The 27,569-nt window shown below is 42.1% G+C and overlaps 1 protein-coding gene across 3 annotated transcripts in view; it reads right to left on the bottom strand.

Annotated features, from left to right (window-relative positions):
* Positions 1 to 26,004, bottom strand: part of NRP1 (neuropilin 1) — a 117,444-nt gene extending 91,440 nt beyond the window's left edge. For all 3 annotated transcript variants that reach the window (XM_062621593.1, XM_062621594.1, XM_062621595.1), the window contains exons 1-3: positions 25,846 to 26,004; positions 25,176 to 25,689; positions 21,773 to 21,947 (exon numbers count right to left, since the gene is read on the bottom strand). In XM_062621593.1, the coding sequence (XP_062477577.1) occupies positions 21,773 to 21,947; positions 25,176 to 25,242 (242 nt within the window). In that variant the 5' untranslated portion in view covers positions 25,243 to 25,689; positions 25,846 to 26,004. The remainder of the gene's footprint in view (positions 1 to 21,772; positions 21,948 to 25,175; positions 25,690 to 25,845) is intronic.
* Positions 26,005 to 27,569: the final 1,565 nt, after the last annotated feature.

The following is a 27,569-nucleotide window of genomic DNA, read 5'->3' as shown; positions in this document are numbered from 1 at the left end:
CTGCTTTCACATGAACCAAGCAGTGTTGGAAATATACAGACATTTCCACACAAAAGAACACAAATATATCATTTGAATGTGAAAGAGGCGCTAAACAGTGCTCTCATTTAAATGATGCCTAAAGCCAAGAGACACAGGACCTGAGATATATGAGAACAAGACACAAAACCATCTCCACCATGTTTAAAGCACACTTGTTTCACTACTCCATGCTGAGATTATATTCAGCATTTTTCCCTAGGCCTGGAGCTGCTGAGACAGACAGAACATGGATGACCTTTGGAGTGGAATTTTTGTAAAATAAATAAACTGGATGGCAGAGTATAAAAGTTACAAACCTCTTTAGACTGCTGTATGTGAAAACCTTGTAAGCTGTCCATAAATATCACCTGCTGGTTGGGGCTTGTGGAAGCTGCTGCAGAATTCTCTGCTAACATCTTCCCCTCCAAAACATTAAAACATCTGGTAATGACAATTTATTTTATAGCTTTTGTGTTGTCATGTGTCTGTAATTATAAAACATGTTATTACCAGCTTCAGCCTGGAAGCAACACCATCCCATGGCCTGGAATCAGAGGCACTAATATTCTGACAAAAATGCTAAAGGCCTTCTGACTGAAGGCTAAAGCACCCATGGTGACGCCAGCACATTTGTCTTCCTGTCTTTGGAGTTGAATTTACCGACATTATAAGCAGATATTTTACTAAGTATTGCCAAACTCAGCTTTGACTTCTTCTTCCAGAATCTAACTTCCTGATGAGGAAGTTAGCATTTGATCTAATTATTACTAAAGCAAATGGTTTTTTTTCCACTAGCAATGCAGAGCTGGGCCAAGTCAGATGTGCAGCAGTGGTTTTACAACTTGGTAGCTTGTTTGGGACTATCTCTGCTATAACTAGTTTTCTGAAATAACAGCCATTTACTGCTTTAAGAGTTAATTTCTTACTGAGATAAATTCTGAAATAGATTCACTTTTCAGTTACAGAGCTGCAAAATATGTTTTAAGACCTTACTCCTTTTTAGACGTAAAACTTCTAAACTACAAAAATTATGCCATTTTATTTTAATGAATTAGGTTTAAATATTCATTCCTTGGCTGACTTATCCTGGGAGTGATTTTTTATGGCTGATATTTAAATCCTTTAAAGTAGAGGCTTATAACAGCATTTCCAAGATGTCTTAGACTACTGTACAGCAGCCCTGGCTGGTGCTGCTCTAGTTAGCATTCCTTTTAATCTACTGCTTAAATACACTGCTGAAGAAATAGTTTAGATTTTAGTGGACAGAATAGTTATGGATCTTAAATGACTTGCTATGAGAAATAGAATTAAGAACAGTACATATGGTTTAATAGCTTTATCATTATGAGCAGGCACAAAGGCTGACATTTGAAAGTCATTATCCTCTTGCACAAGCTGGTACAATTAGACTTTTAATCAAGAATTTCTACTTCTTTTGTTACTTCCTGCCTTTCCGAGTTCCTGTGATATACAGTTCCCATTTTGGCCTCATCCTGTTTTGCCCTGCTTCTTGTATGTTAAGGAGTCTAGCTCTACTGTAGGCTAGCATTTTTCAAATGCAGCAGCTCACAATAAACAGGAAAGATTCCCTTAGAGACATTGTTGTTTTTAGCTGATCAAAAGGCCATTCTGGCATCCGCTTGGTGCTCAATAAAAATATTATTTAAGGAAAAAGAAAACTAACTCTATATCAGCATTGTGTCCTTAGCTTGGCTAATGCCTCAGCAAAAGAAAATGCTGGCATCATTACTGCTTAGCCTATTGCTGCTGAAATCCATCCAATTTAGTTACATAAAGTACAGACACAAATCAGATTCTAAGTAAAAATGCAGTGTCCTCTATTTCCCATGAATTTTAAACTACAGAACTACACAATTTAGCAAAACATCAGAAACTTAAGGACACTGCCCTAACAATCTGCCAGGAGTCTATGAACTGCATCCGATTTGCATGTTTCAAGTCTGTGGGAGTTTTGCAGCAACAGGAACTTCAGGATTTGGGCTTCGTAACTTGGTCTAAGACACAGTCATTGCTTTGACCTTGATTAAGAAAAAGTTTTTAACTCAGACCAAAATGGAAGTATGAGAACAGTCTTCTGAACAGAAGCATTTCATAGTGCCTCATCGTCCATGTGGTGTGGTCTGCAGTGATTACACATCCTAGTGTGCAATGCTCCATATTAACAGAAACAGTCTTGTTCATGTGTTGAAGCAGGAATATTTGGGCCTTATTTCAGTCACGTTACTAAGCATGTGCCTAATCGTAAGCACCTGTTGGCTACATTAAATTAAGCAGGGTTCAAGCATATGTTAAACAAGGCTGAGTGTGTACTGGCAAAAAAATGATGAAGCTCAACTGAATGAATTGCATTTGCTGAATTAGGCAGTCTATGTTGTGTGCCTTTATACTCTGGTATTTTCTTTTCCATTCCCTTCCATGTTAAGGATGTTACTTATATCCTTATGTCCTATCAAGTGTCTTCTTTGCTGCAGAAGATCTCTAACTGCTGACCAGTGTGCTCCTGCAGTGCATGTGCTCTGCAGGGGAGACTTTGAATGATACAAACCAGCAAGCACAGGTCTGTCAGGCTGCCCCACTGAGATCCAAAAAGGCTTTGAGCCAAGCCACGGAAACTGCAGGTAACACTGCCCAAGCACATGTAATTTTACACTGTAAATACATCAACATGTGGTATATTTTAGACAACAGTTTCCGTTCTTGAAGAAAATGCTTACTTCTGTATGAACAGAACATCAAGGCCTTGTGCTCATTTTCTGTTTTCATTTTCACTTTTAAACCAATTATACAGCTTGTTGCATTAAGCCTGCGACATGGCAAACAATTTCTAAACAGTTGCAAGATTTTTTTCCTCATTGACATGGTCAATACTGTACTAACCCTGGCAATCAGCTCTGTGTCCACTATGACAAAAATGAGCTTCTGCAGCTATCGAAATGTTCCAGCTTTCCTGTCCACTTTGGGCAGCCATTTCTTAGGACTTTGTGTGGAATTTATTTCACCTTACAGTAGATGTGCAAAACCCAAGGAGATATCTGGAGCTAGTTATCCCTTGGTAGCCTGGGGAGAGAGATAAAGGTACCTTGAAATAATGATTTATCCTGGTGATCAGCTTAAAGTGGCATATATATTTGCTGGAGTTATCTCCCTCACCATAAGCCACAGGAGAAGCCCACGTATCCAGTTTAGAGGAGACATCCAGCTTTTGGAGCATGAATAAGGTGAAATTAGGTGCTCTTTCTGTACTTTCTCACTATTTTTCTCATAATTATTTCTAAATGACTCTTGCTTATCACTCCTGCTTATGCCTTGCACTACCAGCTACATGGCAACTCTGCAGCAAATACATTATTTCCTACACACTTGCCAACACTGCTTTTTGCTACATGCTCCCTCCACATAGTAATTAACATTGTGCAGCACTTCTTCTGCCAGAAAGAAGTCTCTTTGGTGGATCACTCTTCCTTAGCTGTTTAAAAGAGCATTATCAAGCTCAGTTCTGAATTGCCAGATGAAGAGAGGAAATTGCAAAGGAAAAGTTAGTTTTAGGTTTGTAGACAATTTTAGACATTAGCAGTGATCTTCTGAAATTTCAATTCGGAATGTAGTTATAAGGGTGGATGAGAAAGGTGTAATGTTCGGTGAAAAGATGCAATTTAGCTTGTAAGTTTGGCTTCTGGCTCTAACTTTCATGTGTGCGTCATGTAGCTACTAGACACCTGTGCCTGAGTCTTGAAATTGGCTGGTTGTAGCACGCACGTGCTGTAAAATGGCACAGCAGGACTTTGATCTAATGCTGTGACCTAATCTTGCAGGAAGGACAACTCTGGCCCTGACACTCTAGGTCTGCGTGAGCTAGCAATTTTTGTAGATGAACATGCAGCAAATTCAGAGAGTTCAAAAGTGAGGGTAGCTGCTCTTGTGGACGGAGCCAACAAAGGCAGGCGCTTGGCAAATGCAACCAATTCCTGCCTCTCTTATCTTTGACATGCGGCCACAGCTTTACAAACACCTTTCAAAGAAAATGTAGCAGTCGGGACAAAGTAGCAGTGTGTGATTCCACTGGTTTTGGCTCACCAGGATGCTGAAGTGATTGTGCACGTAAGCACGGAGGATGCTGGGCGCTCCTGGAGAAGCACGTGCTTTGTGTGCATTGAAGGAAGCTGAAGCCCAGGAGCTAGCCCACAAAGCATGTGCTCCTGCTGTCGGTAGCCTGCAAAAAGGCAATGAAGCACTCCCAGATGACTGAGGTACAGATGTGGGAGCTCTGGTTCATGATAGAGGACTCCAGAACCAGTCTTTCAGATAGCAGATACAGAGATGTTTAAAGTCTGATTTACTGCAAATTGGCTGTTTGTTGTTTGGCTGTTGCGTGTGATCAGAATGGGTCATCCCTGTCAAGGGAGGCAAATGCAATTCTGTCAAACAGCATCTAAGTGCTTCCTTTGCTAAGTGGAAACAATTGCTTCTCCTCACTTCACAGACTCCTCTTTAAGTTCCTTGGGTGGCACGGACACAATTCACAGATCAAGCATGCCAGTGCTGCTAATGTTAAAGAAGTAACTGGAAGGAAACGTAGGAATGTTTATTTCTTTTTTTTTTTCCCCACAGTAAAATTTCAACTTCTGCTACAAAGAAAGATGCAGTAATGTTACCATCTGTGTCACTTTATTCAGGCCCAGTCCACATTACAGTGTTCCCATGATGAAAAATTGCATCATTATTGGCAATTACCAACATAGCTCCATTACTAGCAATGGGATGTCTACAGCCAGTTCGCCTCGTCTGTGCTGCTTTTATTTATTTTGGAGAAATGATGAATATAAAATGTCTCCGCTGGACTCTGACATGGTGTATACAAAGGCAGATGTCTGTTGCAATCAAGGGGGTGGACAGGGAGGAGGTGACAGAGGGAACTGCACAGTCACTGAAAGTTACTTTCATCGGTGTTTCCTTTGGCAAAAGCTGCTCATAAAATGCTGGGGGAAAGGTGGGAGGGAAGTGAAGAGAAGGGGGAAAGAGGGAGACAAAAAAAAGCAAAGACGGAAAGTGTTTTTCTTACTCTAGTTGGCTCAGAAACTTTTTTGACAGATAATTCCTAATTATTTGAAAGAGATGGGCATTTTTCTGCAGATAACTGTCTCTCATGCCTTAAAACCCTGTAGAGAGTTAGGCTGGAATAACCTCTAACCCCTTCTTTAAAAAACCCTAAAAACCAGCAAATGGTCTATTTAACAGCTGGGAAAAGCAGATACACTGCAAGAAATACTAATCTCTGTTCAAAACCTGACAATTCAAGAGCATATTCTTACAGTTTTGTTTAGACACCGATTCAGTTTTCTGGTTACTGGATCAAGATGCTCAATGGCTGTAACAAATGCAGACAGATGTATGAGTGAAGTTCCTGGCTCAATGACTAGGGTATAAGATCTGCTCTAATGTCTGAGCACACAGTTGTGACTGCTTCTCTTCAGAATTCACCAAGAATGCACATTAAAAGAGGCTGCAGGGCAAAAAACTACAGCTGCCTGACAGACAGGCAGCAGCCTCATTTTACACAACTCTTGTCTGTACTCCACTGAAATAAAAACAACAGGCTGATTCATAGCCTCCAAATTATCCATGCAAGAAAAGTGGATCTTCCTCCCTATAATGAGAGTATAGCAGCCTCCTTCCCCAACGCTGTGCTGGTGAAATGGTCTGCAATCTGTTCCCTCACTGCATCTTTTATCCAGACCATACGCACTAAAACAGGCTTTAACAACTCATTTGTTAAAAACTTGCACTTTATATGGCCCTTTACAGAAAGCCTATTTCTGATCCTTTCCTCCAGATCTTAGTCTTGGGCCCAGATACTCTGGGAAGGTTTGCCATGCTGGCTGTGGCCATGACCACATGCTCTCACCATGGACTTGGGGGGCTTACACAGTGGTGCCTCTTAGGTACAGGGTGGAAATTGTCAAGACACCCTCAGTGTTAGTGAGCTTTGGGCAAAATTTACCTCCACCTGGACCAAACCTGCCTATTTTGGTCTGAAGTCCTGCCCGCTCTGTGCCCTGATACTGGGACAGTTCAACTTCATGCTCTTTCTTTAAAAGGTCTTTCCTGGGTTCTGCTGACATGGGAGACCATGACCCAGTAGGGCCTTGCAGCCACCATGCAGGGACATGCTTGGGGCCCTATCCTTCAGCCCTCCTTCTACAGTGGGTCAACCCTACATGATATTTCCGTCTATCTTACAATGGAAACACAGAAGGGAACCTTCTTTTCAATAGAAGCATGGAATCTAAAATTTCTAAATGAATAAGGAGAGCTGGTGAGAAATTAGTATTTACTTGAGCAGAAAGGGTGGGATAGGCTGTGAAATAAAAGTTCTGAAACACCTTAACTATTTCTTCTTTGGTTTTATGGAAACATTTGTTTTTCCATGGATTGCTTCATTTTAGCTTTTGTATTATATAAAGCAATTCCTTTGAGCAGTAAGTTGGATGAGGTGATTTCCTGAGGTCCCTTCCAATCCAAATGATCCCATGGTAGAATGAAGCAAATTTAATACAGCTCAGTAAAACTTTGTTTTCATATAGGAGTCAAAGAAAAACAATCAAATTACAAAGATGTTTCAACATTTTATCAGCAAAAATTAAATGAAATTCATGCCAAAAATTGAATTGAATGCTGCCACTTTGCTTTCAGAAGAAAAGAACTGAACGGGTTTGAATTTAAGCAATTGGCCTCAGAGCTAAGACAATGGATTTTTCCTGGTTTATATACATGCTTACAATAAAACTTCCTAATATGATTTAAACTATTTTTTCCCATGGAAAAAATACATTTTCCACAAAAGCCTTCAACTAGTGCAAACTGTGCTGCATTTTTGAGTGCAGTTCCCACACAAGCAAAACCCACCAGCCACCTAAGAAACACTTTTTCTGGTGCCGAGACTGAACTCATCTGGAAAATTTTTGTAGCACTTTCCTGGTAGAAGCTATATAAGACTGCACTTTACTAAAATACCATTTTCTCTCCAGGTTCCTTAGTGGCAATAGAGCAAAAAAAGATGTTCCTTGGACACAATAAATAAGCATGTGCATGCGCATATGCGCAGATGTGTGAGATTTCTGCAGCACAGAAACATACAATTGAGGTTACGGCAGTGACAGTTCCATTATAATCCCATTTTCAAGTGCTAGGAGCTTTCTGAGCTGTATTATTTTGTCACAGAGGTTTGCATTTGGCCCCTAGCTCATAGGTGATTTTTTTTTTCTTTTTCTTTTTTTTTTCTTTGTGGCTTCACAAAAATCTATTAATCCATTTTTGAGTTACGAGAGGGTAAAGAAATGCTTTTCCTGCCTCTTAGATTCTTGTAGCCCTGTTATGGAATTGATTTTTACAAGAACTCTCTGCAGAGTTTAATAGCAATCAGCAGCCTGATGTGTCTTAATGACTTCCTCTGTGCGTTCAAAAAATAGCTTCAGCTTGACAAGTTGAAACCTTCCAAGGGGGCAGTGCTCACTGAGTAATAGCTCCCAGGTCAGTTTGGGATTATTATTTTAAAGTAATAACAGAATAAAGACATTAAGTTTTCCATGAGTTTATAAAAATGTTTTCAAAATTAGTTTTGTCCTCAGAACAGCCCCTGAGTTTAGAGCTACATGGCCACTTCTCAGCTTGTGCACACTAAATTAGACCCACTGCAGTTACTGTAACTGCAGCAGGGAAGGATCTAAATGGTAAAGGAAATACAAAGCAGTCAATCAGAACTTCATTGACTTCACTAGAAACATGTAGACATAAAAATGGTATAGTTAGGTGGAGGATGGGACACTTCATGCCAATGTTAGCTGTTTTGCACAGTAATTCTGTGTAGTATTTGAAAGCGAACAATCTCCTGAAACATAAGCCTGCACAACACACAAAATAACATGGCTTAAGAAAGATTTTTCCTGTGTCAGTCCACCTCATTTATCTCCAATGTGCCTGCCAGTGGATAGCAGTGGGACATTGTAAGGATCTTGACTGCAGCCAACATGATCTTTGTCCCAAACATGACAACGATTACAGATCAGGATCTTCCTGAGCGAAAAGTCCATGTCCTTGTGTTTAATGGCTTTCCATCAATTTTCATCTCATTGGTGTAAGTCTGTTTTAAAGCCAAGAAAACATGTAGCTTCCATAACAATAGGACTCCTAGTGCTATTTTATTCGTACTCAGAGAAAAGGATGGTAAAACTCAGAAGAATTTTTTTTTTCTGGGATGAATTTTGCTTTCTGAAAGTTTTGATTATGCAGTAAGATGCGAAGAAACATAGCCAAGCAGTGAAATCAATATAAAGTAATACTTCCATTTCCTTTTGATTCTGTTTTCAATTCTATTTTTCTTCTATAAGTCTATCACTTAAGTATAAGATTTAAAGCTGTGACTGAGAACAGAAACAGCAATGGGAAGTTGGGACTTTAGCAAGAATACAGCTTTGCCAGCTCTCATGATTTTTATCATGAGTACCATGAAATTTGGTTACATGTTTTAAAGTGTCAGCTGCTGATACCATAGTATTGCTAAACTTCTCATTTGAGGCAAAGGAGTTTTCTATTATTATAACAGAGGGAACTCCCATAGACATACTATATAGAAAATGGGAATGAAATCAACAGTAATTTTGAGACACATGGATTTTTACAAAGTTTCACAATTTTCTGAGGCCTGACTTATGATGTCCAAAACTTGGAGTGGACAACATTCAGAAAGAAAACTGCTATGTTGTACTCAGGAGAATGTGAGCTTTCATATCATGTATAGAGTGAAGATAGGGAAAGACATTGCATCAGGTAGAACAAATGATCCACAAACCAGCCTGCAGTGTTCTGAAAGGACATTAAGGATCAAGGTAGACCACCTAGCGAGGTACTTCCTGCATTATGTGTACTCTAACAATAAAAAAAATTTCTTTTATCATTTCTTTTTTTATTTCATCATTATTCTAGCAGTACCAAGGCATTTGGAAACTCATGGGCCTCTGCTCCTCTACAAGCACTGTGTGCACCAAAAGGAAAGTAATGTCCAAGCCAAGAAAATTTCTATGGGTTACACTGGCTCTTCAAAAAAAGGGTTTTATGGAGCCTAAAATAATGTCTTTCAGTCCAAGAGAGATTGGGGAGAAATTTTACCATTGACTAGAAGAAAGCCAGAATTTCACCCTGTGTGTAAGGGTGGAGAATGCTCCCCCCATAGTAGATAGGGCAGGCCCAAGATCTTTGTGTCATCTGCTTCCACCCAGTAACAGCTTTATAAAAGTAAGTTAAGAATTAATAACTTAACAGCTGCTGAAGGCGTCTCTGAAGTGCTGTTTTCCCCCACTGCACATGAGAAGACAGCCATTAGCATTGCTGCTGCTAGGTTCACTGCTCCTTAGGGGATGCTATGCTTGCAGAATGGCCTGGTTTTGTACTGGCAATATGCACACATTTGAAATTGCTTGCATTTGGATGCTATTTGGTGCTCAGCTTTGAGTTAGTGCCGTGTCTGTTATAGATTCTTCTCATCACGGATAATGTGTCTCTTGTGAGCATGAGTCCTATTTTTTATTTTTGTTTGGATAACACTTCTCTCTGAATGTCAAAAGATTGCCACATGCATTTTTACACAGCAGTATATTGTTAAAAAAAAAAAACAACAGCTAGAAGATGAATAAATACAAAACAATAGGAAATAACTATTACACTGCACTACATTTCCACCCAGCAGTCTCTAAGGACTTCACAAACACTGGTAAGAGCATCCTCAGATATTTGCAAACCAGAGAAATATTATCCTCTCTAAGGAAACTGAGGCACAAGGATGATGATGGCCTGGCCCAAGATCAAGCAGCATGAGAGAGTTAGCACTGTAAATAGCAATTCTGTGTACTTCTTTACAGCTGCTAGTGGAAGGAAAGGTTTGTACATATGGCAGAAGGACACTGGTCTTTATTCCACCCACTTTTAAGAAGCTCCTACTCATTCTGCATGAGTTTTGAAGTCTGTTCTTGCTGAATGGCAAAACTTTGACTGACTTCACCCTGAGTTAATGACACTTCAGCTACAATACAGGCCTTTCTTCTGAGAATTTCCAGGGAACTGTAGAAATGTAGAGTCAACTCCTCACTCAACTGATATAAATCCCTGGTGCTTCACTATAGTAGAATGATCTCTGGACAAATTAAGAATATGGCCCATGAAAAACAGCTTCTTTTTTCAGGTATTTAAATAAAAATTACCTGATAACTTGCAGATGAGCAAGAGCAGAAGCTGGGATGTGGCAAGGAAGGATATATTTTCCTTTCTATGCTGAGCATATGGGGACATGCAAAAGTTATTCAGTGATCAGATGTTTATTTTCAGAGCACACAGAGTTTCATTTCAGAGCATCAGCTGAGCTTTGGTTACACCTATAAGAAGGTTTTTACTTTGTAATGTTGGAGGTGGGGGGAGAAATAACTAAGAAAAGGAATAAACATTATAGGGAATATCATGGAGTGACAGTGTGCATATAGACAAGTTCCATGGAGTAAGCAGGGTGCTTGAAGGTCACCCCACAGTAATTTATGCAGCTGCCTAGTGGGGCAAGTTCAAAAAAAACTTCCTGGAAAGCAGGCAGAGGAACTGTTTAGCTTTGACACTTTGCCTAAGCTTTTGTTCGAAGAATAAAAGCTGAGAGAAAATGGATGTGTCAGTGTCCCACAGTATGCACATATATATATATGTATGTGTGTCTATGTCGCAATTTGCAGCTTGCAGCAGGAAAGCAATCTAATTAATTTCTGCTAACAACTTTAGCTAACATGGTATCCAAAAACCTCTCCTAGCATTTCTGACTAGTCATTTAACACAGAAGTAGGTCTATACATTGCTTTAACAGTCACTTTAGCTATACCAGTTTAGAAACCATTACAGAAAAGGCAGTACAGTCCCTGATACAAACTGCTGGCACTAGTGAGGTTTATTTCTGCAAAAGTATTGACATAAGACATATTTATACTAGAACACATGTATCCACCAGTGCACATTGAATTGTTTTAATTATACACAAAAAAAACCTTAACTTAAATCATTAAATTGGTACAAAAATCAGTGTATGAATCAGGATCAGTAGGCTTCAGATAACAAAGATTCGAGTCTCGAGTACAACAGGCACGGTTAATTAAAAACAGTAAAAATCTGCAAAGTAAAAATGTAATAGCCAGTAGAAGAAGCCTAATTGCCCAGGAAATGTGAGACTGGCTCTTGGAAGTAAGTCTTAAATTTAGTTTGGGAGGGACCTATTCATGTGTGAAAGGCTGAAGAGCACTGGTTTCTTGAATAATGACATGCTATGATGGGAAGAATGAGAAGCAATATGAGCACTATTAGCTGCAGTGTTCAAAAGTAATAAGGAGCTTGAAAATGGTGTCGGAGAAATGAAATAAAGAAGACTATTATGTTGTTTGAAGGCCATCATCTTGTATAGCAGTGAATGATAAACAAAAATGGAAACCAGTAAGGAACATAACACGATATGTTTATGGCATTGGATGTTTGAGCTATGAGCAGGTGCAACACTACTGGCACCAGTGGAGCTGTCTTCACTGCTTCACAGCTCAGTGTGGTCCTGTGTCTATTTTATATACCTATATTATATAGCATACGTGCTATTGAAACACAGCAGAAAATTTTTGAAATGCATTAGTATGTGTACCTGGTCTAACTGTTTTCCATCCGAAATACAAGGAGATGAACCTAAATTGTCTGCTGTAAATGCATGTAAATAAGTTCTGGATTTAAGCCCAGATATGAATATACAAATAGATACAGTTTATAGAATTGTGACACAAAGTCTTAGGGATTTTGTGGGAATGTCAAAAAATGCTCAGCTATCAGAACATTTGCCTGCTATGTTAATACACCTTATGCCTCTATCTCCAAAACAGATTATGGAGATGGCTGTGAAATACAGAAAAAAAAAGAGCTTTTATTTAAGAGCTACCTTTGCATATTTTTCCAGACTTAACTAAAGCCATTCAAATGGAGCAACAGCCTAGGATTTCCTCTAAGAAGGGTTTTTAGCATAAGGGATGTAAGCCTCTCATTTTGCATCTGGCAAAGTGGAGTGATAGTTATGGAAATAGGCAGCATAGCCTACGTTTCTGCATGGTGATAAAGCTAAAGCTTTTCTAAATTGCTGATCTGCTTCCCTTGTTACAGACAAATACATTGAGGAAAGTCGGTGGAAGTTGTCTGGCTTAATGACAGATTGGCACAAGATCCTACAGCAAGAAAAACTTTGATTCTCACCCATGTACTTACCAACTCAACCCAAAGGTTCACTATTATGAGCTAAGATTTTGGAGAATGAGCGATAACTTATTTATAGTGATTTATGAACTGAGGGGACAAAAAAGAATGAAGCTGTTTTTTCTACTCTATTGTAAATTACTCTGCAAGAATCTGAAATACATTGCTATAAAAAGTACTTATTAATTTGTGTAGTGCCATAAATGTATGTCCTAGCTATTAGCCTTGCACAAGTGAGTCTGTTGTTTTAACTGACTTCAGTGGGACTGTTTATGCGAATGATCAAAACTTTGGCTGTGAGGGTGCATTTCTCAAAGTCTGAGGCAGAATAATCATATGGGTGTGAACAGACCTCTCTATCCTTCTTTAGGTTACCAACTTTCAATTTCAAAAGTGTTGTCAAGAAGAAAAAGAAAAAAAGAAAAAGAGAAAGAGAAAGGAAAAACTAAAAATGAAAAAGAAAAAGAAAAACAAAGACAAAGAGAAAGACAAAGAAAAAGAAAAAGGAGAAAGAAAAAGAGAAAGAAAAAAAGAAAGAAATAAAGAAAAAAAGAAAAAGAAAAAGAAAAAGAAAAAAAGAAAAAGGAAAAGAGAAAGAAAAATAGAAAGAAAAAGAAAAAGAAAAAGAGAAAGAGAAAGAAAAGAAAAAAGAGAAAGAGAAAGAAAAAGAAAAAGAAAAAGGACTACCTGTATCTTCTTTTCCAACATGAAAAGCAGTAGGGCATGGCCCCAGCACAGGGCTGAGACGCAATGGCAGTGAGTGCCCCCATCCACAGTGGGGTGCTCCAACCCTTTCCCACCCCACAGGTCTGATGGGCTATGTCTTTCATGGGGGCATGGAGCAGCCCACAGTGCAAACAAGCAATGGAGCCCAAGCTGCTGGAAATGTAAGTAAGGCATTAAACCAGGCTCTCATTCAGTGGGAGGCTCGGCCTGTCTCTGTTTAGGGGAAGCATGGGGCATGTGGCCACTGCAGCTCTACATCAGCATGGAAGGCAGCAGATAACTGCCCAGTTTCTCCTGTACAACAGCTGGTTATTGTGCTTCAGGGATGTGCACAATTTCTTCTGGAAGAAATCATCATGTCAAATGGGTGTCTCTTCCACATATGGAGATATTTTCTCAATGGTCCTTTTGAGCCATTTAAATTCTTCATTTTATAGCATTACGTAAAATACTTGTAATGCTATTAACATGCAAGATGAATCTAAATATGCACAATACTTTCCTGTTTCAATGAATTATTGCAAAGCTCAGGCAGTTCAGAACCAGCTTTGTGTATCACAGAGTTTCACAGTACCTTACATGTGAGAAATAACCAGAAATCTAATTTTTTTGAGGCTATGTTTCTAGAAACCTTTGCTACTGCCCATGAAAACAATTTCCTCCATGGAAGTTTAGGCCTTGGGTAGGGGGTTCCTCTCATATTTTTGTGAATTCCTACAGAAAAGCAAATGACCTATGCTCCCAAGAAGTTGGCAGGTGACTTATTAAACTTCTCTCAAATCTCCTTCAGGAAGTTCATTAAAACTCTATTTGGAAATAGCCAGGTGCTTGCTTCCCACAGTGCAAGAGGGAAATCTGTCACCCTGTTTAAAAAATTGTTTGGTTACTTGGGATAAAGAAATAATCATTATACAAGCTGTGTGGTTTTGTGATGTAAAACTATGGCTTGGTGAGAAAAGTGCCAAGGTCAACCTAATGAAAGACCCACAGTGAACTCAGACCTGATTTCAGAAGTCAGTGGTGGATGGAGGCCAGGAGAACAAAGTCTTTTCTGTGGTTCACTTGAAAACATTTTCTAAGATTCTGGATAAACATAACACTCTAGCTTGAGAGTTTTTAGCTTGAAAAAATATAGTTAGAAAATATTTTTATATGTTTTATGAGGACCACTAAGGCTGACAAAATTACCTTATTTGATGCTAAATCCTGACCTAAATACTATGGCCAAGTCAACTAACAGAAAAATAGTAGGGCTAAGCCTTTTTCATTCTTTATTCTGCCAAACCACTGCCTCTTGCAATCAAGATTGATTACAAACACCCAATTAAGAGGCATTTGGAACATGATCTGAACACTAATCCTGTCTCTTTTTTCTCTTTATACCTAATTATCAGCCTTAAGATGGGTATTAGTGCTTTACTGGGTAGATTTACTTTAGGAACTTCTAAATAAACTAAGAAATCTATACTATCTACATAAATGTGTCTATATATGCATGGTCTTAGAGATATGCATGTAACATTTATTCCTGTATCCAAATAGTTTTGTGTGATATGTAAGTCTAGACACATACATGTGAGACCATGTATATCCTGTTTTTAGACATAATTTCATTCTTTGTAAATACTACAAAAGGAAATAATTGAGTTGGGTTTACATCAGCATGTATAAACCCCTCTATATTCTAATTATCAAATCATGATCCAATGTTATAGCTTGCAATAAGATATAATTAAAAAAATAATTTTCAGCAACAGTTTTTTTGTTTAATTACATTAGCACAGGAGGGGGGTGTGTGGAAAGGACAGCACTGTGTGGTTGACTGAAAACGTATTGAGAGTTTCATGGGGCTAATGCCAACCACCATGGATTTCACTTTAGAAAGGACTCAGCCCTCTGTTCTGAATTTCTGTTTCTCAGTCCACAGAAAGATTGAAGGATAGGCTTATGAGAATCCATGTTTGACCCTCAATTTTTTCCTGTCTAAAGGGCATCTGGTTGTAACACATCAAGACAGAATTCTGCCCACAGTTAACTTAACTGTCTGGATTAACAGAAACACATGCATATGATTGTTATTGTAATTTTAATGTGCTACTGTACAGAGATCCAAGTCAAGACTCTACTTTGCCAGGGAATGCACCATACACAGAGGGCAATGAATGGCCATGAGTGCTGGCCAGAACAGACTCCCTAGCTGTGATCAGGCAGTTTGGTCATGGTTTCCCTAACACCTCTCCCTGAGAAAACTCAAACTCAAACTGTTACTCTAAAAGAAAGAATTGTTAAAACAGTCTGACAATAGAGACTTTCGCGAGTTAAGTGCTTGAATGAACAACAAAAGAATCGGTTTATTACACTGTGTAATCAGAAAAACAATATCATTTCTAACTTATTTCAACTCTTCTTTAGTCTCTAAAACACAATAAAACAACAGCATTATCTTTAGATACTTGCATCTGATACTTGTGTGCAAATACATGCTGAATCCTGTAGCAAAGAACACATACTTGCATATACTTTTATGATCCAGAATATTTAAGTTAAGGAAAAAGTAGTGGGTTTTCTGTTTTGTTTGAGTGTGTGTATATGTGTGTGTGTGTAGGAGAGGTAACACGCTCCATGTCTACTGCAATAGGTGTTTGCTACTTCCACGATCCTACCCAGGTCCTGCGCCGATTCTGTCCTTGACAAGGTTTACTGTAGCCTTCCAGAAGGTCTCAAATAGCAGTGATCACCACCAGGGCTGCCTGGAATCTAGCAGCATACTCTCTGAGAAAGCCTTTTGTGTGCTTCATGTAAATCAGAGAAATGCCCTTGAAGTGCACCCAGAAACATGAGATATCACATGGTCCCCAAATCCACTGCAATGACTCATCCTCTAAACTATGCCAAAACCATTTGTTTCTTGTTTTGGGGACAGAATGGAGGATGATCCCTTCATCCCTTTAGTACTCCCAAATAGTCATTAACCCCAAACAGCTTCTGAGGGACAGATTTTTGAGGGAGACAGTGGGCTGGAGGTGCCTCTCCTTCAGCCCAGGTACAGCCTTCCCAGCAGGCTGGTGCTGGACCCCACATGCCACTCATGGCTGTGTCAAGCCTGGCTTCATGCCTTTCCCAGTCTCCTGCAGTGAAGTACACAGTGGGTTGGCTCAAGGTGTGTGGGCTGGGCAATCGAGTTAATTGAACGAAAGCAAACAGCTGCCCTCAGCAGTGAACAGTAGGCATTCCCACCTCTCCTGGGTACCTCATCCCCAGGCAACCCACTAAAAGCCCAATGCTGGTGCTTAGAGGAGCAAGGCCTGGCCATTAAAACCATATTTGAAAGCTGAGAGGCCTTGGCTTCTTCAGACTTCTCTGTTCAGCTACAGGCAAATATGGTCTCACAGGCCTGCTCCTTTGAATCTGCTCCTTTGCTAGCTCTGCTGCTTACCCCATGTTGTCAGCTGCAGGCATCTCACTACCTATTGAGCTCAACAGTGGTGGAGGGACAGGGAATTGGGAAGCTCTCACTGACATTTACCATCAAAATGACTGATACAGTCATAAACCAGCCCTACAGGGCCTGTGCTGCATCATTCCTCACAGCCTTCAAGTATAACAGGAGGCAGCTCTGTGGAAGCACAGGGAAAAATCCCCACTGCTTCCAACAATATTGGGACCCTCCATTGCATCTGAGATGCCCTTGGTGCAGTCTGTGGGAGCAGTTCAGGACTGGTAAGCCTGAAGCCAGGCTCTAGCTGCACCTCTGGGCTGTCAGAAAGCATCTACCACGTGTGGAGCCTTTGACAGGACCAGTCTGACAGGCAAGGCTTGACATACAGCCCAGTAACGTCCTTTACAGGCAGCTCTCTAGACAGGAAGAAAGGACACGTGCACCCTTACCTCCATTGGTTCAAACCAAAGGGCTCAAACTGCCCCCCCACAAGAGAAAATCGCACAAGGTCTGCACAAAGCAGCCCTCACTGCATGGAAGAATAGGAATCAGGATTCAGACAAAAGCAAATGAAATCTTAAACTTTGCAGAAACTAAAGAAAGGCTGTGCCATGGCTTGCCTTGCTTCTGTTTATTTTACCAGCCTCAGTTTGTTATACCTACAGATTTATAGCGTAAACCCATTGATATTATTTAGAAATAAAATGGATGGATGACTTTCTAACATCATTAGGGTCTATATTCCATGAGGTTACGGTTTCATTCTGTAGGTCTGGACAGGTATGATTTCTTCCTTACTCTGGGATCTGAAGATTTGTTTTCTTCTGTATAAGCAATCATAGGTATTTTTCCATCCATATTCTACAACTGACTGCAATTTCTATACAGTTCTAATCTCATCATTGTAACTAATCCCTAGTAAATGCAATATAAAGAATAATTATCTATTATATTTCTCCTTCTACAACTTGAATGTTTCCAAAATGGGTGATTTTTCCATTCCAGGTGATTTGACAGCACTGTTGTATACACTCTACAACTGTTAAGCAAGGATGATATTTACTCTCTACATAGAATCATAGAATAGTTAGGGTCGGAAAGGACCTTAAGATCATCTAGTTCCAACCCCCCTGCCATGGGCAGGGACACCTCACACTTAACCATGTCACCCAAGGCTTTGTCCAGCCTGGTCTTGAACACCGACAGGGATAGAGCATTCACAGCCTCCCTGGGCAACCCATTTCAGTGCCTCACCACCCTAACAGGAAAGAATTCCCTTCTTATATCCAATCTAAACTTCCCCTGTTTAAGTTTTAACCCATTACCCCTTGTCCTGTCACTACAGTCCCTAATGAAGAGTCCCTCCCCATCATCCCTATATCTATAAATGATGGACAATAAACCAATTGTGCTGTGTGGTGTATCTGTGAAAACCCTGTAAAACAATACAGTCAAGTCTGGCAACAAAGTCAATAATTTGTCAGTAAGAAAATCGGTATTTGTCTTTCTCTACTCAGCCCTCCACCTTTCTTAAGCCCTTTTCTTGTGAAGCTTCACATTCATTTTCTTAATGTTTTTAACCTAGTGTCTGTGAAATTTTTATTGCTCCCCAGATAATGACATCTGATCTGAATGTAACTACACACCTCTTTGCTCAGCAACATTTGTCACAAACCATTATAAATTATCATGCTGATAGTGTGCATTGCTGGGAAACCGGAAAAGTTCCATAAATTCTAAGTACTGTATCAGTGACATTCGTGTTTATTATCTCGGTATAAAGTTTTACTAGATTCAAGATGGCTACATTTACACATTAGGATACTTCAGCAACATAAGACTCATACAGCTTGTGCTAAATGCTGAAAAGCATTTACCACATGCACCAAACACTGGAGCATTTTAACTAATATGTAGCCATATGTTTTGTCTCTTCCATTCGTTTTAACCATGTTCCTGACTCAAAAAATGCATGGCTATTACTGGGGCTTGCTTGAGAAAAGACAAAATGGCAAACAGGCATTATTTTTCTCTTAAAGTACAAACATTATTTCTGTTTCTTGGCCTTCTGAAGAGGAGGCAGAGCACTCATTAAAGTTAAAAGTTAAAAAGAGACTGTATTTTTTCATTATGTATGTCCTTGATAACAATCTGTGGTTGACATGACTGTATACTTCCTGTCGAGACCCAGTATTTCCATTATGTTGGTTCAGTATTTCTGGCTAGATTGTTTTTTATGAGCTGAACCTAGCTTGTGTGAACATATTTTTAATTATTTGCGTATCTTTATTCTTCAAAACTGTGTAAGTTGAGACCTTTGGAATAGCTCCAGAGAAACAGGAATTTTTACCATGTTTGCTTGAAATTTAAAACAACTCAAATGGTTCTGATTGTCAGAAAATCATACATATATGAATTTTATTAGCAGTCATTTGAGAAATACTTATTCATTAAAGCATAGCATAATAAGTAGGTAAATCAAGGGCATATTTTAAAAATTAATTCCAAACCCTAACATACAAAGAGACTAACTGGGAACAGCTTCAGTACAGCTAATGCTTAAATTTGCTGCTTTTGATTCTCCTCAGAGAATCAACCTTTCACCAGTTTTACATTTCAATACACCTACCCCTCTATACAGAATAACATTTTTTAAAGTTAGATAAGGCTACTTGATTTTCTTGTTGGCACTACAGACCAAGAAGGTAACCTTTCCAAAGTCACATAGTTTCCCTCCCTGGGCTCAGGGGATCCTTGTTATTAATGTTGTTTTCAACGCTAACTAAGGTCCAAGATGCAATGAACAGCATTATAAAGAAGATTTTGGGAGTTATGCCAGCAAGCTAATCTTCTCCAGTCTACTCTAATTGTATGGGGCATTTTTTTGTTCCCAGACATGAATTCCCCTATCTCTCTTTTTATATCTGCATTTCATATTTAAGTGCTTATTAATTTCCAGTGCTAAACCTTTCAATAAACCAGAGTGTAACCTAAATTGCACATTTCTAGATTTCAGACTGAGTTGCTAATAACTAAGTATATTAGGAAATCTGACTGTACTTAGCTGCAAAACCAAAAAATCTTGTGATATGTTTTATTCCGTTAATCTCCTGTTGTATCCAATATTTAATACAGGGAATGTGAATTTTGTAAGTAGACACTGAAATTTCAAACCACAGAGATGGCTGACAAATTCCTGTTGCTGAAATCATTTTCTATTATTCTGGTCCTAAGATTTTTGGCATAAATACAATTCCTCCCAAGTTAAAAAGAGCAATATTTAATATAAGTGAAGTAGCAACTGAGTAATTTAGCATAATCTAGAAGATCAGTATTTCAGTATAGACCAAATAACAGTGAAGTCATCACCACTGCGCACTGCAAAGACAGTGCAAACAACCCTTTTTAGAGACTCCCTTCTACCCACTACCATCTCATTATTGCACTGGGTCCCCTTTCAGGGGAAGAAATAATGCAGGGGGGAACAGTGGACAATGAATATTGAGAAGGGAGCAATGGAGGGAGGGACTCAATCCCTTCCCTGGACCCAGTTCAGCTCAGTCTAGCACCATTTAGCACAACACTATGCCATAAAGATTACTTGTTCCTCAAATAACTGTATGCTCTACACCATTTCATTGCTGTCAAAGACCACGTTGGTTTTACAGCGTTGGAAAAACACGTATTCTAGCAAGGAACAAAAAGGACTTGACACTGAAATATGCTTGATTCAATTTCCTAATCTCTGTCTAAGAGACAAGGAGAGACAGACAAACATTTTAAAGCATTAGGACTGTCCCACAGAATGAAAGCAAAACCTGTATCAAGAAGACACAAGGAAGTGAATCACTGCCTAAGCATGACAAATTAAAAATTAAAGAACGGGAAGTCAGAGTGTGAACATATGGTGTGAATATGAGCTGTGGCTCCAAAACCACAGTAAAACCTCATTTTAATGAAGAGTCAGTTTAGTTTTATGAGCATAGGGTTTTCCTGCATTATCACTCAACTGTGATACTGAAATGCTGATATAGAAGAGATTATAAAAACAAACCAAACAACTAAGCACCATAGTGCATCATTAAAGAATTTCATTTTTAAGGGAAATCAATAACTGTGATCTAAGTAATCAATTTGTTAGATAATAGGAACAGAGATGTGCCTAGTAAAAATGAAGTGCTTGAGTACAGTTACCCTCTTTCTCTAAGGCCAACACTCTAACCTCATGGTTTTGTTACAACCACTCCTGATGATGCTGAGCGTCATTTTACAAGACCAAATCCTGTAAAATCCCAAATACTCCAATGAAATGCCAAACACCAATGGTTATTGAGTTTAATCTTTCTGACATGCAGAGAAAACCCTGACTGGTAGAATTAGTAAACAATAACTCTCTCTTGCAGTTGTCAGAAGGGGGTGAGAAATCCATGATACTCAAGAAATTTTTAAATAATGAATCACTAAAATATTTTCTTCATGAAGCCAGTGGCTAAATTTAGAGGGCATGTTGAAGAGGGCAATGACCTGAACATGTGTTGTTGCCTTGTGCAAGCTATACTATGTGGTTTACAGATTTGGGGAAAAGTGGAGAACAGCTTCTGGGAGGCTCTGACTCCCCTTCTTACTCCTGGTCAAAGGGAATAGAAGCTGAGGGCAGCAAAGGGAGCCTCAGTGATACCCTTCCTCCTCTCAGGGCACTACTGTAGAGCAGGAGAAGGGGGGAGAAAGGGGGAAATATGACTATTAGTCCTGCAGTCTACTGCCCCTTAATGAGTGAGAGTAAATGCCAGACTGACTCTGCATTAAGAAGATTTGACAATTTATAATTGGCCTGGTTTTGCTATAGGGTATTTGTAGCAGTGGAGATTCAAAATGAAAGGGAACCATTTTTAAAAAAAATCTGGAGACTTACTCAAGAGAGCAAGCAGCCCAGCAAACACAGAATGAATCGCACCCCCATACCGTGCGTCACCGCCACCATCCACCCGCATGTCCATCCGGCAGGCAGGATTCAAATATAATTTATAAAGCTCAAAAAGTTGCAAAGATCTTTTCAACATCCCCCCCTCCCTCCCCGCTAGGACGCTCCGCTGAGCGCCTCCTGCGTCTTCCCACAGCAACAACTGCCAGCAGCCCCCGGGCAGGGGAGGGGAGCGGCCCCGGGCGCGGCGCGGAGCCCCGCGGAGCCCCGAGCGGCGGCGGCGGCAGCGTCGGGCCGGCAGGTGGCGCCGTGGCGCTCCGCAGCGCGGCGCCCGCACTTACTTGCAGTCGCGGTCCTCCAGGTCGAAGTGGGGGTTGAAGTTGATCATGATCCTCTGGTAGGGCTCCGGGGCCTGGATCAGCCACTCGCATTTTTGGCTGGGGTGGTAGGACTGGGGGTAACCGGGAGACGTGAGGTACCCGGGGTTGACAATTTTGATCGTGTCGCCGCACTTATCTGCGGGGAAAAGCAAACAGATTGGCTTTTCTCAGTTCCCTCCGGCAGGCACCTGGTTTCAGCCTGCAGCACTGAACCAGCCAACCGCTGTGGCACTGCTGGGGGATGCTGCAGCCTTCTTCAAGCAAACTTTTGCTGCATCCTTCTGCTTTTAACACAAAGGTGTACTTGCTACATATTACCGCCAGGAAGAGGCCTGCCTCTCAGTGCCCATCTTGTCCAGCAGCTGGACAGACAGCAAGTAGCAGAAGATACCCCATTTCTAAACAGCATTCTTTCAAAAAGCCTCCTGCCCCAAGCTAACAGTGCCCCTTACAGTGTTAAAACCTTGCAGTCTTACAACAGCGTTAATGTTGGCTCAGAAGGGTATCTGAGACACAATTGTCTCTAAAAAGTATAATCTTCTGATACTAAAAGGATGCTATTTGACCCCCTGCCCAGCTATGAGATAAGCCTGGTCTGTGTCACTGACCGCTGGGATTGCCTTGGTGGATCCAATCTCATTTGTGGCAGACCCTCCCTTTGTTTTATCAGTCCATAAATCTAAGCAGGTTGAAACTATCTGTGCTCTTCAAACCCAGGGTAGCGGAGAACAAAGTGGGTTTAGTGAAGCAGAAATCATCCACTATGTTTTTCTTCAAGGAAGTTTGTTCATGCTTGGAGACTGCATCAAAGTAATGGAGCAGAACAACATCCTTTTCTCTTCCCTCCCTCCCCCCAACAACAACAAAGATCTATTTTTAATGGTTAAATAGTTGCAAAAGTTTCCAGAATCACCAAGTGGGACTGTGAAATGTGGTATGCTGCATCTTGCTCCTTTGGCTGGCATTGTCAGAGTTGCATTTTAAGGTTTACAGGAAAAATAAAAAGGGACAAGAAATCCAGCCTACACGGTCACTCACTTTACTGTCCAGTGCAGGTTTGTGTTACCACTTTTTTACTACTATGGATTTCTTTCTATAGACCTTCAGGGAGAAAAAACTTTCTCCAGACATTGATTGTTTAATTTTGAGCAATAAAATATAACAGTAAACTGCAGACAAGAAGAAATGTCCACACTAAAAAGAAAGGCTATATATCACTACATCCCAATAGTAGTATACACAGGCTGCAGTGCTGTATCTAATAACATCCCCTGTGAAAGCAAAATGGCATGCTTTGCTCTCAGCATGAATTTATAAGTGTACAGGATTTTATTGTAGGAAAAACAGGTCAAATGGAAATGAATGAGGAAATGCACATAAAAAATGCATAAAGCTACACTCCTTATAGAAATTATTTGCCATAAATTAGGAGGGAAGGGGATGATGCATACTCAGCTGTACGGTCAAACCCCAGATATTGCTAAGCATGTTGCTGGGGAAGGCTATCTTATTACTTATTTCTGCCTTGCCTTCACAAAAAGGGCTGTTTTTCTCTGACCAGAACAAAAGGTGTTGCAACTCAAAGCCCAAAAGCTGTCAATGGTGATCTTGCTAATCTGTTGTCTGGGGCTCTCAGGGAATCTTGCCTTTTCCTCCCTGTGTAAGCACACTCGGAAAGTGATCCCGTATCATTAAGCCCACTCCAGCCCTGCAAACAACATGGCAGAGTCTGGCATATGTTAAATGCCTGAAATAAAGCAGTGCTGCTTCCAGTCACTTGACAGAGTCACTTCAGAGGACGCTGAGGTGGACTTACTACCACCAGCACTCCTTAATCTGTGACTTCTGGGAAAGTGACGGTGTAATAAGATAATACGGTCTGCTAGACTCCCTGGCTCTGTGCAATCTCTCTCACACTTGATTAAGAAGAGCAGTTTCTAATGACTTTGGACCATTAGTTCTAAATAGGGTTAATGAATTAATTTAGCGGACACTAGTACTGCATGCAGGTGAAGGTGGCATTAGTAGGTCTGGTAGGTTTCAGAGGAGGTTAATGGCCTTGGTGACTCCAGCAGGGCCACACATTAACTGCTAACAGTGAAGCCTTCTGCCCAGCAACCCACCCTATGCCCTTTCTTTTACTGGGGAGAAATGATCAACAAGAGCAGCAGGTGGCCCACTCCCACCCCTCAGAGGGTGCAGGACTAGGGCAGTCTTGGTTTATGTGGGAGCCACATGTGGGGCATGGGGATGAGCAAAGTTCACCTCTCGAAGCATCCCCAAGCTGGGCTTGGCACATTCCTCTAGCGCCTTTGCTCCTGCGACACAGCACTGGAGCAGGCAGCTCGTCCTGATTAAATTAAGATGCCTCCTCAAAACATATTGGGAAAGAGATTAACTTCCATCATAAAACATGCAATTTTAATACTCTCTCTTCCACGACACTCCACTTGCGGTCCCTTATTAAAACAATATACCAGCGTAAGTGGAGGGTGCTCTCTTCTTTTAATTACTTTGATTGAAAACCCAGCCAGGCAAAAGTAAATATTTGATAATTACTTAATAATAATTGCTCAGGATTTGTCAGGGAAGGAAAACTCACATGATCTGTTTCATGTGTGAGAGCTAAACGTCAAGCAGTCCCACAATTAGACCATCTTTAAAAATGCATCATGCAGTGAAATATGCACAGTGCCCTGGCATTGTTCAGGGAAGGAGGAGCGTGCTGCTTTTAATTAGTTGTGTTTTCAAGGACTGCCTGATAGTAAACTAGCTACATCAGTCATTTGCTAAGGGATTACTTCTCTTGGAAGGGAGTCTTCACAGGGAAGCTCAGCTTCTCTCTTGGCACTGTACAAGTTGCATGTAAACTGCAGACTTAGGGAAGGGGTAGCGTAGAGAGCTCTCCATTTAAAGACTACCCACAGGTACACGCACAGTTTATAAAAGGCACAGTAATCTGAAATTTTAAGCTTTGGAAAAAAGAAAGGGCGGTGGGGGGAGCCTTCCCTTTAAAGGGTTCCTTATCTTTCAAATCTCGAAGGCGAGACTTATTTAATTGCCTATGGGAGGAAACATTATTAAGATAATTGGCTGTCCTGATGTAGTGAGAGAGAGCAGCCTGCTTTATGCCACTACCGAAAAGAACAGAAAATAAAGTCGGAAGGCGCTGCCGGGCAGGCGATCCTGGGGTGAGGGCCGCGCTGTTGCCACCCCCGGTGGAAAGTTCCCCCCGCCGGGCCCGGGCCGGTGCCGGTGCTGTGCCAGCCCCCTCCGTACCCGCTGCCCGACCCCAAAGGCAGCCCCGAGCCCAGCCTTGTAGCTGCCCGCCCAAGCTGAAATCAGACGTCCCCGTAACACTCACCGCTTCGCAGAGCCCTGGCGAGGGTGAAGGTGAGGGCTGCACAGTGCAGGAGAAGTCCCCAATCCATTTTCCCTTCCGACAGCAGGGGAAGGAGGCAGAAAAATAAAAAATAAAAAATGAAAAAAAAAAAAAGAAAAAAAGAAGAAAGCCTTCCAGGCACAACTCTTCCTAGGTCTTAAATCCTCCGGTCGGAGTCAGGAGCAGAAGGCACGGCCCGCAAAGGGCAGTCCCGGGGGCAGGGCAGGCTGGCTTCTTTCTGCGCCTCAAGTCGCCCGCATCCTGTCATTTAGCTCCGGCTCCCTCTCCCTTTCCCCACACTTGTTTCTTCTCCAGGCGCCGCTGCCCCTGCCATTCCCAGCGAGACTAGAAAGCCAAATGAAAACGAGGGGAAAAACAAAAAACACCCAACGAAAACCAACAAACACACAAACAAGACAGACAAAAATCCTCGCGGCTGCTGGCACCTCGGGAGCGCTCTGCCGGGGCGGGCTCCGGGAGACGGGGCGGGGGTGCTCTGCGAGAGGAGATAAGGAAGGGAAGCGGCCGTGAGCGTGGACCAGCCGGCCGCTGGAGTTTGGCAAACTGCGTCGCCCCCCGCCTGCCCCGCTGTCCCGCGGGGACGGCAGCCCCGGGCGGCGGTGACTGGCACTGCCCGGCACCCCGCACTCACCTGCCCCGGCGAGAGGCGAGCGAGCGCGCTGCCGCCGCAGGGACTCCCGGCAGGACGGGGAAGGGGGAAGCGCCCAAGCGGCTCCTGCTCGCAGCCTGAGGAAGAGGAGCGCAACTCAGCGGCAATAAGGGAGGCCGAGGAGCCGCCGTCTCCCAAGCCCCAGTCCCCTCCCCCTCCACGCCCTCCTCCTTCTCCTCCTCCTCCTCCTCAGTCCCCCAAGACTTCGGCAGCGCGGAAGAGCCAACAAACACGGCGATCCCCAGCCCTGACACTCAGCCGAGGCAGGGCTGGCTCGAGGGCACTCGGAGGGGGAAACGGGTGGGGAGAGGCAGCGTCCCCCGCCACGGCAGGTAGAGCCGATCCGGGCGGAGGTACCCACCTGCGCCCCGCAGCGCCCGCGCAGCCCGGCCGGGCCCGGCCCGGTCTCCCCCATCGTCCCGGCTCCGCAGGCTGAACCGCACACATGCACCATGCCTGCGTCCCGGCTTGCTCGCCTCACGGTATCCCGCGGGCACCCTACCCCGTCCCCTCCCGGCTCTTCTGCAACCACTCTCTTTCTGTTTAGTGGGAATATGCAGCCAAGCCCCACGCGTGTCCCTCAGAGTCGCAGCTTTCCCCCAGTGGGACACCACCATCCCCTGTGATCCTAGGGGCTGCTGGCTGTGCTGGTGTGGGCTGTGAGGATGCCCCGTGGCGACACCCCCAGCTGGCAGGTCACCTGGACCCACTGCCCTGTTCCCTTTGCATTTCTGCATCTCTGGGGCACCTTCCTGAACCCTCTCCTTCCAGACCCTCTTCCTACCATCCTTCTTACCCAACTCTGTCATTTCTGCCTCTCTCAGCTTCTCTTGTGGCTTTGCCACCCAGTCTGTCTGCCTCTCATGAAGCCTCTTGAGCGGTTGAGGAGCTGCTGTGGTACCCCTGGGCGAGCTCTGCTCTCCATGGAGGCTATGTGGTATGAAATCCCTATTGGGAGTGTGTCTTCTGATCACTCCCGCTACCCCCTTTTTCCTGGCACCAGGGGACAGGCACAAAGCAGGGACGCAGGGACACAATGAGCTCTGAAACCTGCTTTTTCGCTGAACGGTGTGATGCTCACCAGCTATGGGGCCTTTCCTTGTCCCATTGCCCTGCCATACCAGCTATCCTTGTACCCAGAAGTGATTACCTAGATGAATGCAGCCACTTCTTTTATGTGGAGGGCTTTGAGCTTCCTTTGTGTGGAGAAAATCCAGTCACTAGGGTAGGAGTTAGAGGAAGAGCTCAAAGGCTGAAAGCTGAAACACTGTGTTAAATGGTCCCCAAAGATGGGTCTGAGCTAGGAAAATGACCTGCAGCCAACAGTGGATGTCAGCCACTCATCTCCCAGAGCAGAGTTTGAAAACAATTTGTTACTGGTGCATAGCGAGGCAAACACTGTTAACGCTTTATCAGGAAAAAGGCCTGTTGGAGCACATGCTCCACAAGGAATCTCTCTGAAGGATGCAGAGGGAAAAGAGTTTGGCTTTGCTGGGGGCAGGGTCATCCTCCAAGTGTAGCCACAGAGTAAATCCCTGTCCACTCTGAAGATATAACCATGTTTGAAATAGTTTTCAAACATAGTTGTAAGTCTGTAGCCACACAGATTAACTACAAATGTGTTACATCTGTGTTCAGAAATCATACACAGATTCAGCCTCCTTCATCCCTTTGTCTCTAGCCCAGGTTCTGAGCTTTCCACGCTC

This window comes from Pezoporus occidentalis, unplaced genomic scaffold (assembly GCF_034315485.1).
Source record: "Pezoporus occidentalis ecotype Australia unplaced genomic scaffold, CSIRO_AGI_Poc_V1 ctg23, whole genome shotgun sequence".
Classification (NCBI taxonomy): Eukaryota; Metazoa; Chordata; class Aves; order Psittaciformes; family Psittacidae; genus Pezoporus; species Pezoporus occidentalis.
This window is presented reverse-complemented; position numbering and strand designations above follow the sequence as displayed.